Genomic DNA, 15,571 nt, shown 5'->3' with positions numbered 1-15,571 from the left:
AGTTCCCCGGCCATGGACTGAACCCAGGTCCCCTGCATTAGGAGCAGAGTCTTAGCCGCCAGACTACTAAGCAGTCCCTCCAGTGCTGGTCTTTCCACTCTCCCATGTCTGATGAAGTATTATCATAATGTCTTTAGAATTATTCTTCCTAAGGCAACCAAATTAGAGTTTAAAACTTAAATTCTGATGATCTTTGTTTCTTTATGAAAAAAGTACTTTTATATCCTTCATAGTTGATACTGATTCTGAAAGTTTCAGCCAGAGAGCATATGTTAAGTTTCAGTTATTACATATACAGACAGAGGCTCCCACCCCACTGAATTCTATGACTAATAATTTACTGTTTACAGTATAGGCTTCATCTTGCCAAAAAGCATCATTTCTTGCTATCTGTCTTACAGATAAGGTAAGAGATAGATATGTTTTTGGAACTGTTAGAAGTGGTGCTGAGAAACTGGACCCATTTTTCATTTCAAAGTTTTTAAGTAATTCACAAGCTCCTACCTCTGGGTCCTCGGCATCAATCTGATTTAGGTGTATGTCTTCTGTTGTGAGCCACCGGAAAACAACATCCTAAATTAAAAAAAATCAACACAGAATCACACACTGTGTATTTGAGAAAGCTGTAGGCAGGACTAGAGAATTTAATCAATCAAGAAAAATGATGACAGGAAAGAGACTATACAGCAGTGATTTGAAAAAGGGCAGTTACCCCTGTCTTAGTGAAATCATATAAAAACTTAAAAGTTTCTCACTCTAGTGCCATTTTTATTCTTATTACCATTTATCTTAGGGCACTCAAGCCTTTAACCACAAGCCCAAATTTATTAAAATGTGTTCACAATTCTGAAACAATCCCTGTATAATGTGCTGATGACAGTCTGGACTTAAAAAGTAGAATACAGCAAGATGACCCCAGAATGTGACTAAAGACAATGGAACTTCATGTGGATTCTATAGAAACAAGATCTTCAATCAATCTCTCAATACAACAACAATCCTTAAGGCTGAAGGAACATCTTTCATTAACGAGAAAGCTCAGAGGGACCTTCTCCCTCTAGTGAGTGAGTTACCAGCATCACGCCAAAGTCCAGCTCTGGCCAGCACCCTGCCATCCTTCCCAGGACATGTTCCCTGCACACTTGCCATGCCTTTCCCACATTCCCCACATCAATCAGCAACCAGTCCCATCACAGTCTCCTTGTGCTGGCCAATCCCTCCCCCACTCACCCCTTCACTGCCTTCATTTAGGTCCTTGTCCCTCCTTGCCTAGCTGACCCAGCCAGCCTAATTGGCTATATGTTTCCCTCTCCCTTCCCTCTACCACACCCAAAGACCTGACTATGCTCAAAGCTGCTGGACACTCTACAATGGCTCGCCGTGGCTTTTCAAAGAGAGTTTGAGTTCCAAGGCTCTACACATGAGGCCCTGGCTGGGCTTGCTCCTCCCTGCTTTCCCCCGGAGGCTCCCAGCCTGGGTGGCAAGCTTAGAGACACTCACCACATCCCCCTGCACTGACCTTTCATCTTGCACACTCTCATGTCCTGTACACTCCTTCAGAGCAGAGACTGTGCCTGACTCACCTTTGCGTCCTTAATGCCTGGAATATAATGGGCTCGGAAGAGCTGGTTTTAAATGAACAGATGAACTCAGCAGGACTTTTTTTAAATGACATGAAAATCATATACAATATTCATTAGTAAGACAAAAGAAAAGAACTTACCATAATTTTGCTGTTTTCTTCTTTATCCAAATATTGGTCACTGAACATGTGACATGAGCCAAGCACTGCTAGTTTCCCACCTTGGTTCTGCTGATGACAAAGCAGGGTCAGTGATTCAGATCCCCAAATGGACCATGTGCATCCTAGTCCCCAAACACTTATCATCACAATCATGTGAGCAAATGTCTTCTACACTAACATGTGTCAATCTACATGTGTATTTTAATGGCCTAGAAATGTCAATTATGACAACAACTATATTCCAACCTGCCTCTCAATTTAGACACTTCTTTACCCTTCTGACTTTAACAGAAAGTAAGGTAAATTTGTTCGACAGTATTTTCCCACTGTTAGTGAAATTATAAATGAAAATCATAATCTTAAAGGGAAAAAAAAAAATTGAAAAACAATCTGTAAAGATTTACACATTTTATAAGTACCCAAAAAAGTGTTTAAGAGACAGAAAACTAAGCCACAAGCATGAAAAATGCACAAAATAAATGACTAGCTAATAATAGAATTTAAGATTAGTAATTTAAAAGAAAAAGTATTTTTCTTTATTTTTCCTTATAAGTATTTTCCTTATAAGTATTTTTCCTTATAAGATTAATAAGTAAGAAAACGCGACTATAAACTGTTGGTCAGGTTTCAGTGACCGTCTCTGACATAGTGCTGAAACTGCCAACAAAAGCAACAAAGCAGTATGAAATACACCAAACACTGCACACTTTTACAGTAATAATTACGAATGATTAGAAATAAATCCAAACAGTCACCCATATATACGGCTAAGAACAATGGAACCTCCCCCAGTTGTTAAATTATATATTAGGAAGCATTTTCAGTAACTTGGGAAAATGTTTCTGCCATAACATTAGGTTGAAAAAAAAAAAAGTATACCATCAGTTATAGAGAGTTTAAAGCCTGTGAGGCAAATAAACCAAGATGCAGCACCAGCAGAAGCAGGAGAAAATGACCACAGCGTCCGCCTGGCCCACCTCAGAGCAGTGCGAGAGGAAGCACGTTTTCCCTCCATCTCTGTGTGTATTGTGTGGCTGCGCTGGATCTTCTGGACGGAGCATGAGCTCTAGATCAGGCGGGCTTCATTGCCCCATAGCATGTGGGATCTTAGTTCCCTGACCAGGGATAAAACCCACATCCCTTGCACTGGAAGGCAGATTCTTAACCACTGAACCACCAGGGAAATTCTTCCATAGCTGTATTTTAAAATACTGAGTATATATTATTTTGTCATAAGAAAAAAGGAGTAGAGAATTAAAAATACAAAATGAAATCAGATTTTCTAGCAACGTCACATACAGGGAAGACACAATTGTAATGGTACTGAAAAAGAATGACACCTAAGCCATATATGTTGGGATACAAACACACAAATTCTGTAAATAAAGTAAAATTTGCAAAACAAACTTTAAAAGGTCCCCATGAAAAGCAAATGCTTCATAGGAAAAATAAAATGATTTCTACACCATAACCACTGCAAACAGATCGGTTACTGAGAATAGGAAATTAACTGGGTGGAATTCTACAGAAAGAATGGGGAAATGATTGGATGAACTGGGTTGTGATTTGAATCCCCACAGGCTAAGAAAATACATAAACCTCTATTCACAGATTTATCTTTTCCTTAATATACAGCTGACCTTTGAATGAACACTGGTTTCAACTGCATGGTTTCACTTACAAGTGAATTTTTTCAACAGTAAATACTATTGTACAACACAGTCCATGGTTGATTGAATTCACAGAAGCAGACTGCACAGAGGCCTGGCTGTATTACACACGATTTTCCACTGTATAGACGGTCAGCACCTCTAACCCCTACACTGTTCAATGGTCGACTGTATTTTCTTTTTCCTACTTCATTTATTTCAAATAGACTGTAGATCATCCTTTAATCCTTTTATTCTGTCCCGACAGATTAGCGACCTTTTCCAGCATCTGTCTATAACTTGTTCCAATTAAATAGGCATATGTTTATTCAAGGACCATTTGCTCCTTCAGTGTTAATGAGTCTGTCCCAGTAAACTGAAGACCTAGAAAGGCTCGTGATGAGCCCAGTGAAGGCAAAGGCCCTGGGCAAGGAGGCAGAACCCTCCAGTGCTGGCCTGATCCTGCTCATGGGTCCAGGTGGAGCATCTCTCTGGGATCACTGCCTCATCTCACCAACAAGAGTGACAGGCAGCAACCTCTCTGAAAGGCCATGTTTACAAGGCAGGAGTGAAAGCCTATTAGGAGGAGAAAATGGGCTTTAAATAGCTAGGCAATGAACAGATGATAAACTCATGAGTTCCAGAAGAAATGCCACACTTAGCACAGAATGGCATACCCACCAGACACTCCATACAAGTCCACTGATAAAGCCAGGTAACATCTCTGTGTGTGGTTAAAAAAATCAAAGCTCTGGTATTACATACAATACCAGAGGCCCCTTAAGATGGTGTCTCATTATTTTTGTGTCTCTGAATAGACATTTCATGTAAACTGGCCATTTTCGCATCTTGAATCATTTAATAACACTTTAATTCTAAAACAATATTTCTCTTTGCTTAGGAGAGACTAACTGCCATAATAGCTATACCAATTTTGTCTAAATATCATCTTTCAAGCACAGCATAGATATTTACTTCCTAATAAAATGATGTCAGAAATTTTAAGTATGAGAAAGAAAAGTAATACCTAGGTCCCATAAAGAAAAATAGGATTCTGCTGAACTACAGACATGTGGGTCTCTGGACAAAAACTGGGAGGTCACTGGTGAATTCCACATCTTGGTAGACAGATGAAGGTGGGTTCAACAGACATGAGTGAATTAAAAGGCAGTGGCTACATGGGGTGATGAGGATGATGATGATGCCCTCTCGAGCCACCTGAACCCGTATCTTGCAGGTACTCCAGGATGAGAACTGAACAACTAGTCTTCTGGAATGTTTTCCTGGGATGCACTAAAATACAAGCAGCACAATTCTGTAGTGTAGTTTGCTAAATCAACCTTCCTCTAAATGAATTCTCTTACACTGAGGGTGAGAGCTGGTAGTCAGAGACAGCTGTATTACAGGTAGTCTCATGCTACACTGAAAAGCTTTGGATTTAGAATAAGAGCTAGGTTTAGGTCTTGACTCCATCAATGACCACTGTTTACCCATAAGTAAAATGTAATTCAGTGAAATTCTACTTCAGAGGACTATTGTGAAGACCATGAGAAAATATAGGCATTTCCTGGTGGACCAGCAGTTAGGACTCCATGCTTCTACTGCAGGGGGCACGGGGTCAATCCCTGGTTGGGGAACTCAGATCCTGCATAGTGGTGCTGCTGCTGCTGCTGCTAAGTCACTTCAGTCGTGTCCGACTCTGTGTGACCCCAGAGACGACAGCCCACCAGGCTCCCCCGTCCCTGGGATTCTCCAGGCAAGAACACTGGAGTGGGTTGCCATTTCCTTCTCCAATGCATGAAAGTGAAAAGTGAAAGTGAAAAGTGAAAGTGAAGATGCTCAGTCGTGTCCGACTTTTAGCGACCCCATGGACCACAGCCTACCAGGCTCCTCCATCCATGGGATTTTCCAGGCAACAGTACTGGAGTGGGGTGCCATTGCCTTCTCTGCCAGGCTGCAGCACCCCCCCCCCAAAAAAAAGAGAGAGAGGGACAATATATGAAACCCCTATAATAGAAACAGTAAAGTGGTTCTCACAATTTCAGTAATAAAAATTACATACCCACCCATATCTAAGCAAGGCTGTACCTTCGAGCGATAGAAAGCCAGGATGGGTCTGTTGAGCGGGAAGCAGACAGAACCTGTGGACAGAGCAGCCACGGCGGGTTTCGTGACGCTCAATGTGGCACCAAAAGGGTAGACAAAGGTGAGAGCCCTGAAAGCAAGAAAAGAACCGTTCAAGGTGTTTAATGAGTAAAGAAGTTTTTGAAGATAATCTCAGTGTTTCTTGAGCAAGTTACGATCAAACAGAAAATCTTCTATACGCTTTAGTTTGTAAACTCAAAATCAGTATAACTCTAGCTCTAAGTTTAATGAAGCATTTTAAGAAATGTGAATATAAATGAAAAATGTACAATCGTATGTGTAAATGATTGTAACAGAAAGAAATGAAGTAGTCCCTATGGGAGAAGTGGAAAAAGAGGAGGCTTCATCTAAGAACTGAACCAGAACTACACACGAGCCTGCTCTGTGTAACCATGTCTCAGACATAGTTTTCTCCCCTCATAAACCTGACTGGTGTTATCACTAAGTACGAATGTCTGCCATTGGAAGGGTGTGTGAGCGGCTGAGGGCTTGTATGAATACAGGTGTATATTTATCCCACACTGGACACTTCTACACAGGCCAGCCTTGGAGTACCCCCTCTACTCTACACCGTTCTAGCAAAGACTTTGAGTACCCAGAGTGAATCAGTAGTTGGGCAATGTACTCCTGGAAAAGGTGTGGGACTGAGGGGCTAAGGGTGGGGTGCACACCTGGGTGAGGCCAGGCCCTGCAGGAGGAGCTAGGGTTTCAGTGAAAGAAAAATAGAGGGATTTTTCTGGTGGTCCAGTGGTTAAAATTCTGCATTTCCAATTCAGGGGGTGCGAGTTCCATCCCTGGTTGGGGAACTAGGATCTTACATGCTATGTGGCCAAAAAAACAAAAGGAGCTTAGCAGCCACACACAAAAAAGGAGCTCTCCAAAGTATTTGTTTGAAAGAAGTGTTCTCAGAATGGAGAGAAACAGGAATCTTAAAAGCAAAGCATATAATTAGAAACTGGGGCAGGAGGTGGGAGGAATGGGCAGAGGGAATACCCACGAAGAGCTGCCTGTGAAGATTTTAATTTTTCTTTTAGACCATTCTTTCTAGCTTCATTTTTTTTTTTTAGCTTAAGTTTTCAATTATTTCCTTCCTGTGTCAGTTCCCTGTCCCTTCAGTAAAGTCTCATCTACAGCTATGACTTCTATGTCTCATCGTGGTTGAGAAGAGGTACCTGCCCCACGTTGCCCATTCTCTTCCTTCTACCCCTACCCTAACAGTATCCAGTAAGGGGGCTGCAACCCAGGATTTCCAGAGCAGGAGCAGAAGGAAGTGAGTGGTTGCCAAGGAGGAAGAAAAGGGAGAAACAGGTATGTGTATGTCAGGGCCCTTTCCCACAGTTTCCCAAGTGCACTCAAGGGAGATAATTCTTAAGAAAGAAGAGAGAATGGTCGGTTATAAGATGAAAACTGTCAAGCTATTTATATGCCTCTATTTCTTTCATTATTACTAAGAAATCAAACAGATATTTTGATAAGACTTTAAGTGTTAAAGCTAACATCCACCCCTAAAACTAATACAGGACTTCTAACACGTGTGAATGAGTAAGATTAGCTGGGAAAGTGTATTCCTGGAAGAGGAAGCAGATATGTAAAGGTCCTAAGGTGAGAGAGAGGTTAGCATACTTAAGGAATTCAAACAAAGTCAGTGTGGCTACAACAGAGTAAGAGAAGGAAAAAGAGACGTGATAAAATACACGGGGCTGAAGGAGAGCCTGAGAGTCCAACAGCTAAGATTTCAAAGCACAAAGCAGGGCTGCTTATCCACACCTCAGAGCCTCTCTGCTTCTGAGATAACCCACGGAATGAACAACCTGCCATCTGCCCTTCACTACAACGACTGAGGAAGTGAGACTGTGACAGCAGGTAAGGTACAATGCCTCATACCTTACAAACACTCCCACAAGTACTGCCTCACTGGAGTTTCCCAATAGCTCTCTAAGATTCATATCGTCCCCATTACACAGATATAGCAACTAAAGCTAAGAGTTACTTTGCCCTGGGCCACCCTGTAAGTATGGCATGAAATTGGAAACTTCTAAATCCTTCTAAATCCAAGTCCACAGTTCTTTCACTTCTTTACTGTGGTTTCATACTAAGAGAAGGAAATGGCAACCCACTCCAGTGTTCTTGCCTGGAGAATCCCAGGGATGGGGGAGCCTGGTGGGCTATCGCCTATGGGGTCGCACAGAGTCGGACACGACTGAAGCGACTTAGCAGCAGCAGCAGCATACTAAGAAAGGTGTTTTTTCACTCTAAGATTATAAAACATTCACTTATAGTTTCTTTCAGTACTGTTGTGGTCTGATTTTTAATATTTAAAAATGTAACCCATCTGAAATACATTTTGAGATGTGGCATGAAAATAGAAATGTTCTTCCAAGTGAAAAACATTTTAGCCAAAATTATACCATTCATTCCCCAATAATCTGAAATGTCACTTTTACTATAAAATAACCCTTATCTTCCATATATTTCGGGTCTAATTTTTTATTTTTCACTCGTTTGGCATTAATAACACAGTATTTTAACTACTAGAGATTTGTAATATGCATTAGTAATATAAAAACATTCAACTTTTATGGGGCAAAATATCCCAAAGTAAAATGATAAACTGGGAAAAATACTTGCAACACATGGAGGTCTCGTAAATGAATAAGATACACCAGCAACAGAGAAACAGACCAAAAGCAGTGAACAGGAAACTCACAGAATAAACACAATCAGTTCATAAACTTTAAAAGCCATCCCATTCATAATAATCAAAGAACCGCAACTGAAAATAAAGTGGTATCATTTTTCAACAGAATATTCTGTGCTGGCAAGAGAGGAAAGGGGCGTATTCATAGTGACTGTAAACGTTACACGTGCCTGGAGGGTGACTTGGCAATGCACCACACTTGGCAATGCATCAGCTGGAAGATCTGTGACCCCGAAATTTAAATGCCAAGAATCTGGCCTACAACGATATTAGCATAAGTGCTCAAAAACTGTACCTACAAAGATGTTCACTTTGTGCTTTGTTATTTATGACAATTAATATAAAACTGTGGAGGACTGGGAAGCCTGGCAAGCTGCAGTCCATGGAGTCGCAGAGAGTCGGATACGGCCTGGCGGCTGAACAACACCACCAAACTATGTATAATAAAAATAAGGAAAAGAAGTTAAGAGTACAGGCCTCGGAGCAGACTGCCTAGCACCAAAACCCAGTTCTGACACTAGTCAAGTGAGCCTGGGCAACTACACCCTCTGTTAGCTCATCAATAACCTTAGAGGTTGCTGTGAAGATTAACTAAAGTAATAATACATGCCATGCCTACGACTTAGTAAGTGCTCATTAAAGGTTAGGTGGTATTATTAAAGCAAAATATTATAAAGTTACCTAAATGTTCAGTAAGACGAGACTGGTTACATTAGGATACATCCAACTTAATCCAGTCATTATTAAAAGGATAAAGTACCTACCCCTATTTTTATATATGAAAAAAAGATTTTTAAATCTAAATGTTGCTTAGAAGGATTATCTTGGGGTAGAAGGGCATGGATTTAGAGTGGAGGACTTCTATTTTCTTCCTTTTGAACTGATCAAACTGGTTTTTTGATGAGAACTACTTTTGTAATCATGAACAAAAACTTTTTCACTTTGAAAAAGGGAACACACTCACTGGGCATTGTTTCCACTGCTCTCCTCATCAAGAATCCCAGGCACCGCCTTCCCTGCAGCTCGGCTAATCTCCCTTGAAGAAAAACAAATTAAAATCTAGTAAACAACGACAACAAAATTTAGGGATTTCACACTCCATTCATTAATATAACTATGAATCAGATACAGGACTGCACAGACTTGTTCAAAATACAATTCTTAAAAAAAAATTAAAGGTACTCCTACATACTTCTATCTCTTCTGGGAAGTTTGCAAAAGTTAATATGAAAATGTAAGAGTAGTTGCTCTTTATTGAGTCCTGAGGAAAGGGCTCAAATATGTGTTAGACCCACATTCTCGTCTTGTATTCTAGACTGGATCTTCAGACCCAGTAGAGTACCTGGCAAGGTGAAGTGTAGAATGAATTGCTCTGGATACGAGGACCAGAGGGTCCCTGATGTTGCCCTTCATGCACTCAGTTCCTGCTTCCTCAAAGCTCTTACGGTTAGGATCCAATGGATGAGAAAAAATGAGTTTCATCTTCAGTTCCAGGGGTAAATATGACCCAGGGCCTTCAATGCCCTCTGCCACAGCGACCAGTTCATGATGAACACGTGGCCTAGGTCAGCTCAAAGAGACCACATCTCAGGTCTACTTTTGCTGAACAGGTTGGAACCAAGGCCTGCACTCCTGCCCTGACTCATGTAGCATGAAGATACCAATTTGGGAACTGTTAGAACGATTCAGTCCACACACAGAGGAGAGCAGAGCCACGAGAACTGCACAGAAATGGGGCTGGAGCCCTGATGACATCATGAATCTTTCCGTCAGTCCATATCCAAAGCCCGTCCAACTTCTCGGCTTTTCAATTAACATGAATCAATAAAATCTCCCTGTTGCTTAATCCCATTTGAACAGGGTTTTCTGTTACTTGAAATTGAATATATTCTGTCAAAAGGTGATGTGGAGTCAGATTTCAAAAGATAGGAGTAATATTATTTGATGGATGAGAAGTGATAGAATACAATAAACTATCATTTAATAAAACAAAAAGGCAAGAAAGGAAAAGGGCTGGAGAAAACAATATGTGAGAAGACAGAAGGGAAGAGTCACGGAGGAAAGAGGAGAGTCATTGGCAAAGTCATTTCCACTTCTGATATGCTTACCTATTCAAGACTCCATTGGAAACTAGAGCTTCTTTAGGATGGAAATACTTATAATACACATTTCTAACCACAGCATCTTTAGGGAGAAAAGAGAAGAAGGTGCATCTTAGATTAGAAGTAAGTTTGCTATTACAGACACATACAAATTTTGACCTGAAGGGAATCCTGGAACTGTATTCCAATCGCTCTGATTTTATACATGGAAGAAGCTAAGCACCAAAAAAGTGAGACTGCTGGTAAGGTCAGAATGCATTACCATGCACCCTCACAGCCCAGGGCTTTTTCCATTGTACTATTAGGCCCAGAGGACTATGATATAAATAATAAATAGGAAGTTACTGCCTCTAATAAAATAGTAATAATAATTACCATTATTAACCATGATTCCATATTCTTCTAGGAGAAAGTTAATGTTGGTATCAAATCTGGATTCCCCACCCTCTCCTAGCATCACAAGGATGTCTCCACCACCATCAAGGTATTTCTTTAGGACTTCAAACTACACAAAGAAAAAAAAAACAATCTATAAATTTATGCCAAAGACCTTTGTCAAAAATACTGTGAATAAGATCTTAACTAGCTGAAAAAGAAACACTTCCAAACTGTAAAGGCACTTATAAATTGTTTATATTAAGAAAACATAAAATTTACTCTCTTATGTATCAACAGGATTTCCATATTTATCATTAGCATAAAGCTCCAAAATACTCAAACTGAAATGACATTTTCCCAGTTGACTATCTGAATAGCAAAAGTGGAAAACTACCAGCTAAAGGAAGATCACCAGTCACTGTAATATAGATCCCATATTGTTTATCCATTCAACTGTTGGCGGACACCTGGGTTGCTTCTGCCTTTTGGCCGCTGGGAATGGTGCTCTCGATGAACATGGGTGTACAAACACCTCTTTGAGATCCTGCTTTCAATTCTCTGCATATATCCCAGAAGTGGGATTGCTGAATCAGGGAATTCTGTTTGTCATTTTTTTTAGGAACACCATCGTGTTTTCCATAGTGGCTGTACCACTTTACCTCTCCACCAATGGTACACAAAGGGTCCAATTTCTTCACATCTTCACAAACACTTGTCATTTATGTTTGGGTTTCACATTTCTCATTCTTTGTGTAGCCATGAAACAAGAGTTTTAAAATAGCTTTAAGAAATAGCTTTAATTTTTAAATGGAATTCCCTATTTTTAAAGCAAAAACATGGCAAAGAGGTATGGCCGGTACTGAACTTGCCTGCACTACGTGTCTGGCACTTTTCATGCAATAACTCAGCCACACCACAGCCATACCACACCATAGCTGCTGTGCTGCATGAATCACCCCAACAGCTCCATGATGAAGAGAGAGAGGAAGTGACCACCTTGAGGCCTCATGGTAAGTGGTGAAGAGGACTTTACGTTCAAGATTTCAGAGCCCATTCTCCTAGCTATCTCACTACATGTCTTCTTTATGAATATTTCTTACCTCAGCTGCGGTAAATTTTTCCCTCGGCCCAGCCGTAATCCATAGTTTCACCCCAATGAGCTTCTCAGGTGTGATTTCATCTTTTAAGCTAGAAATATGATTTTAAAAGCAAGTGTTAGATCCTTGATTTAAACCAATTTATGAGCTATTTTAGCATCTAGACTGTATGGAATCAGAGGCTACAGAGGCCCAGAGATGAAGGATTTAGAGGTACTTAGTCTAGCTTTTCTCAAAAGTGAGACTCCTCTCTAATAGGCCTTCCCCAGAGTCATCAGTCCCTGTTCAAATATACCTACCTATAAGCCAAGATGTCCCATTAGACCACACTAGAGCATAAAGAAGCCCCCAACTACTAATTCAATCAGTTCTACCATTAGCTCACATGACTACATATCCTTACCCATTAAGAAAAACCATACATACACACTCAAGAGATATTTTCGGTTTTTCCTTTCCCTAAACTGAAGTACTGACCTGAGTTAAAATATGGAGAAAGACTTTAACCTTTGAAAAACTCATATATGTATAATTAGAATAATTTTTTGACTTGTAATTTGGGGGGGGCAACTTAATAATATGCTAATTGACAATTTTCAAAAGAGATGGTTTAATAATTTACTTCTGAACAATGTTTAGTGGAACTCCTCCCACCTCAACAGCCATTCTTATATAAGATGGATACTTCCCAGTATTACCAGCAAGCTGTTTTTACTGCTTAGAAGCGAAAACAATACACTCGGTCACCTCTGAATTTTCCAATGACTCCGAAGTCTTTTCTGCATGGATTTATAGCTATTGCTGGTGGTAAAGACTTCCTTTTTGTAAGCATTGAAAAGAATGGTGCTCCGAAGCTCTTTTTCCATGGTCATCTCCTTATGGGAAAAAGAAGGGATCAGAAAACGAAACAATAAACAATATTCCAAAAGAAAGACCCTAAAAGGAATAAATAGTCTATTTCCTATAATTCACTAAGAAAAGAAGTACAGCTGCAAATTACCTACAATTCCCAAAGGCTGAAAGTGAAACAAACGTCATGGCTGCAGAAACCCAAGGCAAACCCTGGGTTTCCTACCAGCTCACTCTCATGGCCCTGCCCTGCCATCACCCTGCCACATGGGGAACCATGTTTCCAACCTGATTCCTCACCCTTAACTACTGTTAAATGTGGGGTAAAGTTTTCTAAATTCTTTTTACACATACAATTACTTACAGTTTTATTTACAAAATAGGACCATATGCACTATTCTGCAACACCCTTTCTTCATCTAACCTGTATCTTTCACATCTTTCCATGCCCCTATATACCACTTTTTTAAGTGCTGCACAGTATTCCATTTTATGGATGTACCAAAATGTATGTCATCAGTCATATACCAATGGACATCTGTTTTTCTCCCCAATTTTTTTCTAGTAAAACAGTACTACGAACATCATTGAACATGACATTTTGGTGCACTTTGTATATCTTCAGAATAAATCCCTGTTGAATGGCTAAGTAAATTATTTCTAAATTGCCCTACAAAAAACTGTACTAATTTTTACTTTCACTAACACTAATACATTTCTGTTTCCACACCACTCTTTTAAACTTTCTCATCTTTGCAAATAAGATAGGCAAAAAAAAAAACTTATTGTTTTAATCTGCACTCTGAAATTAGTAAGACGACCATCTTTCACTGTGTATATAACCACTTGTATTTCTTCTGATTTTCTTGTTCACTCGGATCATTTTTCTATTAGGTTTAATACTTTTTAGTTGATCATGAAACAAATATTTTCAGAAGTTTGTTTTTAGACTTAGTTACTGGTAGTTTTTTTGGTTTAGTTTGGATGAATTTTGCAGGCTATAGGGACAGTTTTAAATTTAATAGAATCAAAAGTATTAACGTTTTCCTTTTCGGCTTCTGAATTGCATGGTATATTTACAAGAGTTTTTGCCATGCTCAAGTTATAAATACATCTCATAATGCTTTCTTCTAGTACTTTTATGATGTTATAATTTTTAAGATTTAAACTTTAGTCCATTTGGAATTTATTTTGGTGTTTAAAATTACTTTTATTATTGTTTTAATTACTAGAAAGCTGCCTGACACTAATCTATCTTTTCAATGCTGATTTAAAATACCACCTTGCCTATACAATCCCTAAAAATTGAATTTTATTATATACTCTATATAATCTATCTGCCTGTAAGTTCCTGCTCAGTCTCATCTATTTTAATTACTATAGTTTTATAATAGGTATGTTATAATCTTTGGTGTTGCTGATAAAAGCTAGTCCCTCTATTAGAATTTTTAGAATTTTCCTGGCTAGTCCCACATCTTCATTCTTCAAGCTGAACTTTAAAATGACTTTGACAAGTTAAAAAAAAAAAATCCCCCCATGATCTTTTCACGTTCTATTTATCCACGCCCATGTTTATTTTCAGTATGTACAAACAACGTTATATCCTGCCTTCTGATTACCTTAGTGGTTGCATGGCTGCCATAATAAACTCAATATTCATAAGCATTTTTTCTATTTCTGGCCTACTGCAATTCACATATTTCTGCTTCTGTCACTATTTTTGTCCTAGAACAAATTCCTAAGAGCAGGATTCCTGGGAAAAGGGGATGGGACTCGGACGTTACGTTACGGTTTCATGTCAACGCTCCTTCCCACTTAGTGGGATGACCAAAAACCTTCCAGCAGGAGGCGAGTCAGATTCGAGCCCCGTCTGAGGTCTGGGATCCGGGCCTCTATATGCGCTGCTTGTTTACTTTACCCTAGTGGACCTCAATTTTCCCTAGGATATGCCTAGCATCCTCCAGGACACCTGGCTGAGGCCCTCGCCAACTCCCAGGCCGCCTAAGCGGCCTGGTCGGCCCACCGCAGCAGGAATCCGCCTTACCTGAGGCCGGGTGACCACCGTCTGCAACTGCCGCCGCCCAGCACCGCGCGGCCAGGTAACGGCCGCTTAGCAACGGCGGTTGGGAAACTGCCCGCTGGAAAGGCGTGGACCGGGGCGTGGCCCCACCTCCGGAGCGACGTGCCAACGACCTGGCGGAAGACGCCGCTACGACTAACTCTTCCAGGAGGCGGAGTCCGGGTGGGCAGGGGCGGGGCTTATGCGGGACTGTACCATTATTTTGGATAGGGGGTAAATCCAGACAGAAAGTGGATTAACTTTAGGCCAAAGACAAACTCGTTGGATTTTCTCCTTTCATACCTAGTTTCATTAAGGGCTGATAAAAACGACTAAGATCATGGCATCTGGTTCCATCACTTCATGGCAAATAGATGGGGAAACAGTGGAAACAGTGACAGGCTTTATTTTTGGGGCTCCAAAATCATTGCAGATGGTGACTGCGGCCATGAAATTAAAAGACGCTTGTTCCTTGGAAGAAAAGTTATGATCAACCTAAACAGCATATTAAAAAGCAGAGACATCACTTGGCCAAAAAAAGGTCCGTCTAGTCAAAGCTATGGTTTTTCCAGTAGTCATGTATGGATGTGAGAGTTGGGCCATAAAGGAAGCTGAGCGCCAAAGAATTGATGCTTTTGAACTGTGGTGCTGAAGAAGACTCTTGAGAGTCCCTTGGACTGCATGGAGATCTAAGCAGTCCATCTTAAAGGAGATCAGTCCTGAATGTTCATTGGAAGGACTGATGCTGAAGTTGAAACTCCAATACTTTGGCCACCTGATGCGCAGAACTGACTCATTTGAAAAGACCCTGATGTTGGGAAAGATTGAAGGTTGGGAGGACAAGGGGACG

At 40.3% G+C, this 15,571-nt stretch overlaps 1 protein-coding gene across 7 annotated transcripts in view; it reads right to left on the bottom strand.

The window, feature by feature from the left end:
* Nucleotides 1–14,735, bottom strand: part of IFT52 (intraflagellar transport 52) — a 33,127-nt gene extending 18,392 nt beyond the window's left edge. The window contains exons 1-9 of one of the 7 annotated variants that reach the window (XM_081556988.1): nucleotides 14,282–14,735; nucleotides 12,561–12,688; nucleotides 11,817–11,904; nucleotides 10,714–10,843; nucleotides 10,345–10,420; nucleotides 9,201–9,272; nucleotides 5,482–5,608; nucleotides 1,724–1,813; nucleotides 505–573 (exon numbers count right to left, since the gene is read on the bottom strand). In XM_081556988.1, coding sequence (XP_081413114.1) covers nucleotides 505–573; nucleotides 1,724–1,813; nucleotides 5,482–5,608; nucleotides 9,201–9,272; nucleotides 10,345–10,420; nucleotides 10,714–10,843; nucleotides 11,817–11,904; nucleotides 12,561–12,685 — 777 coding nt within the window. In that variant the 5' untranslated portion in view covers nucleotides 12,686–12,688; nucleotides 14,282–14,735. The remainder of the gene's footprint in view (nucleotides 1–504; nucleotides 574–1,723; nucleotides 1,814–5,481; nucleotides 5,609–9,200; nucleotides 9,273–10,344; nucleotides 10,421–10,713; nucleotides 10,844–11,816; nucleotides 11,905–12,560; nucleotides 12,689–14,281) is intronic. The other 6 variants (XM_081556990.1, XM_081556989.1, XM_081556991.1 and 3 more) reach the window with 6 other exon arrangements.
* Nucleotides 14,736–15,571: the final 836 nt, after the last annotated feature.

This window comes from Giraffa tippelskirchi, chromosome 13, assembly GCF_054371585.1.
Source record: "Giraffa tippelskirchi isolate mGirTip1 chromosome 13, T2T-mGirTip1v1.2.pri, whole genome shotgun sequence".
NCBI lineage: Eukaryota > Metazoa > Chordata > Mammalia > Artiodactyla > Giraffidae > Giraffa > Giraffa tippelskirchi.
Note: the sequence above shows the minus strand (reverse complement) of the source record. Positions and strands in the feature narration are given on the sequence as shown.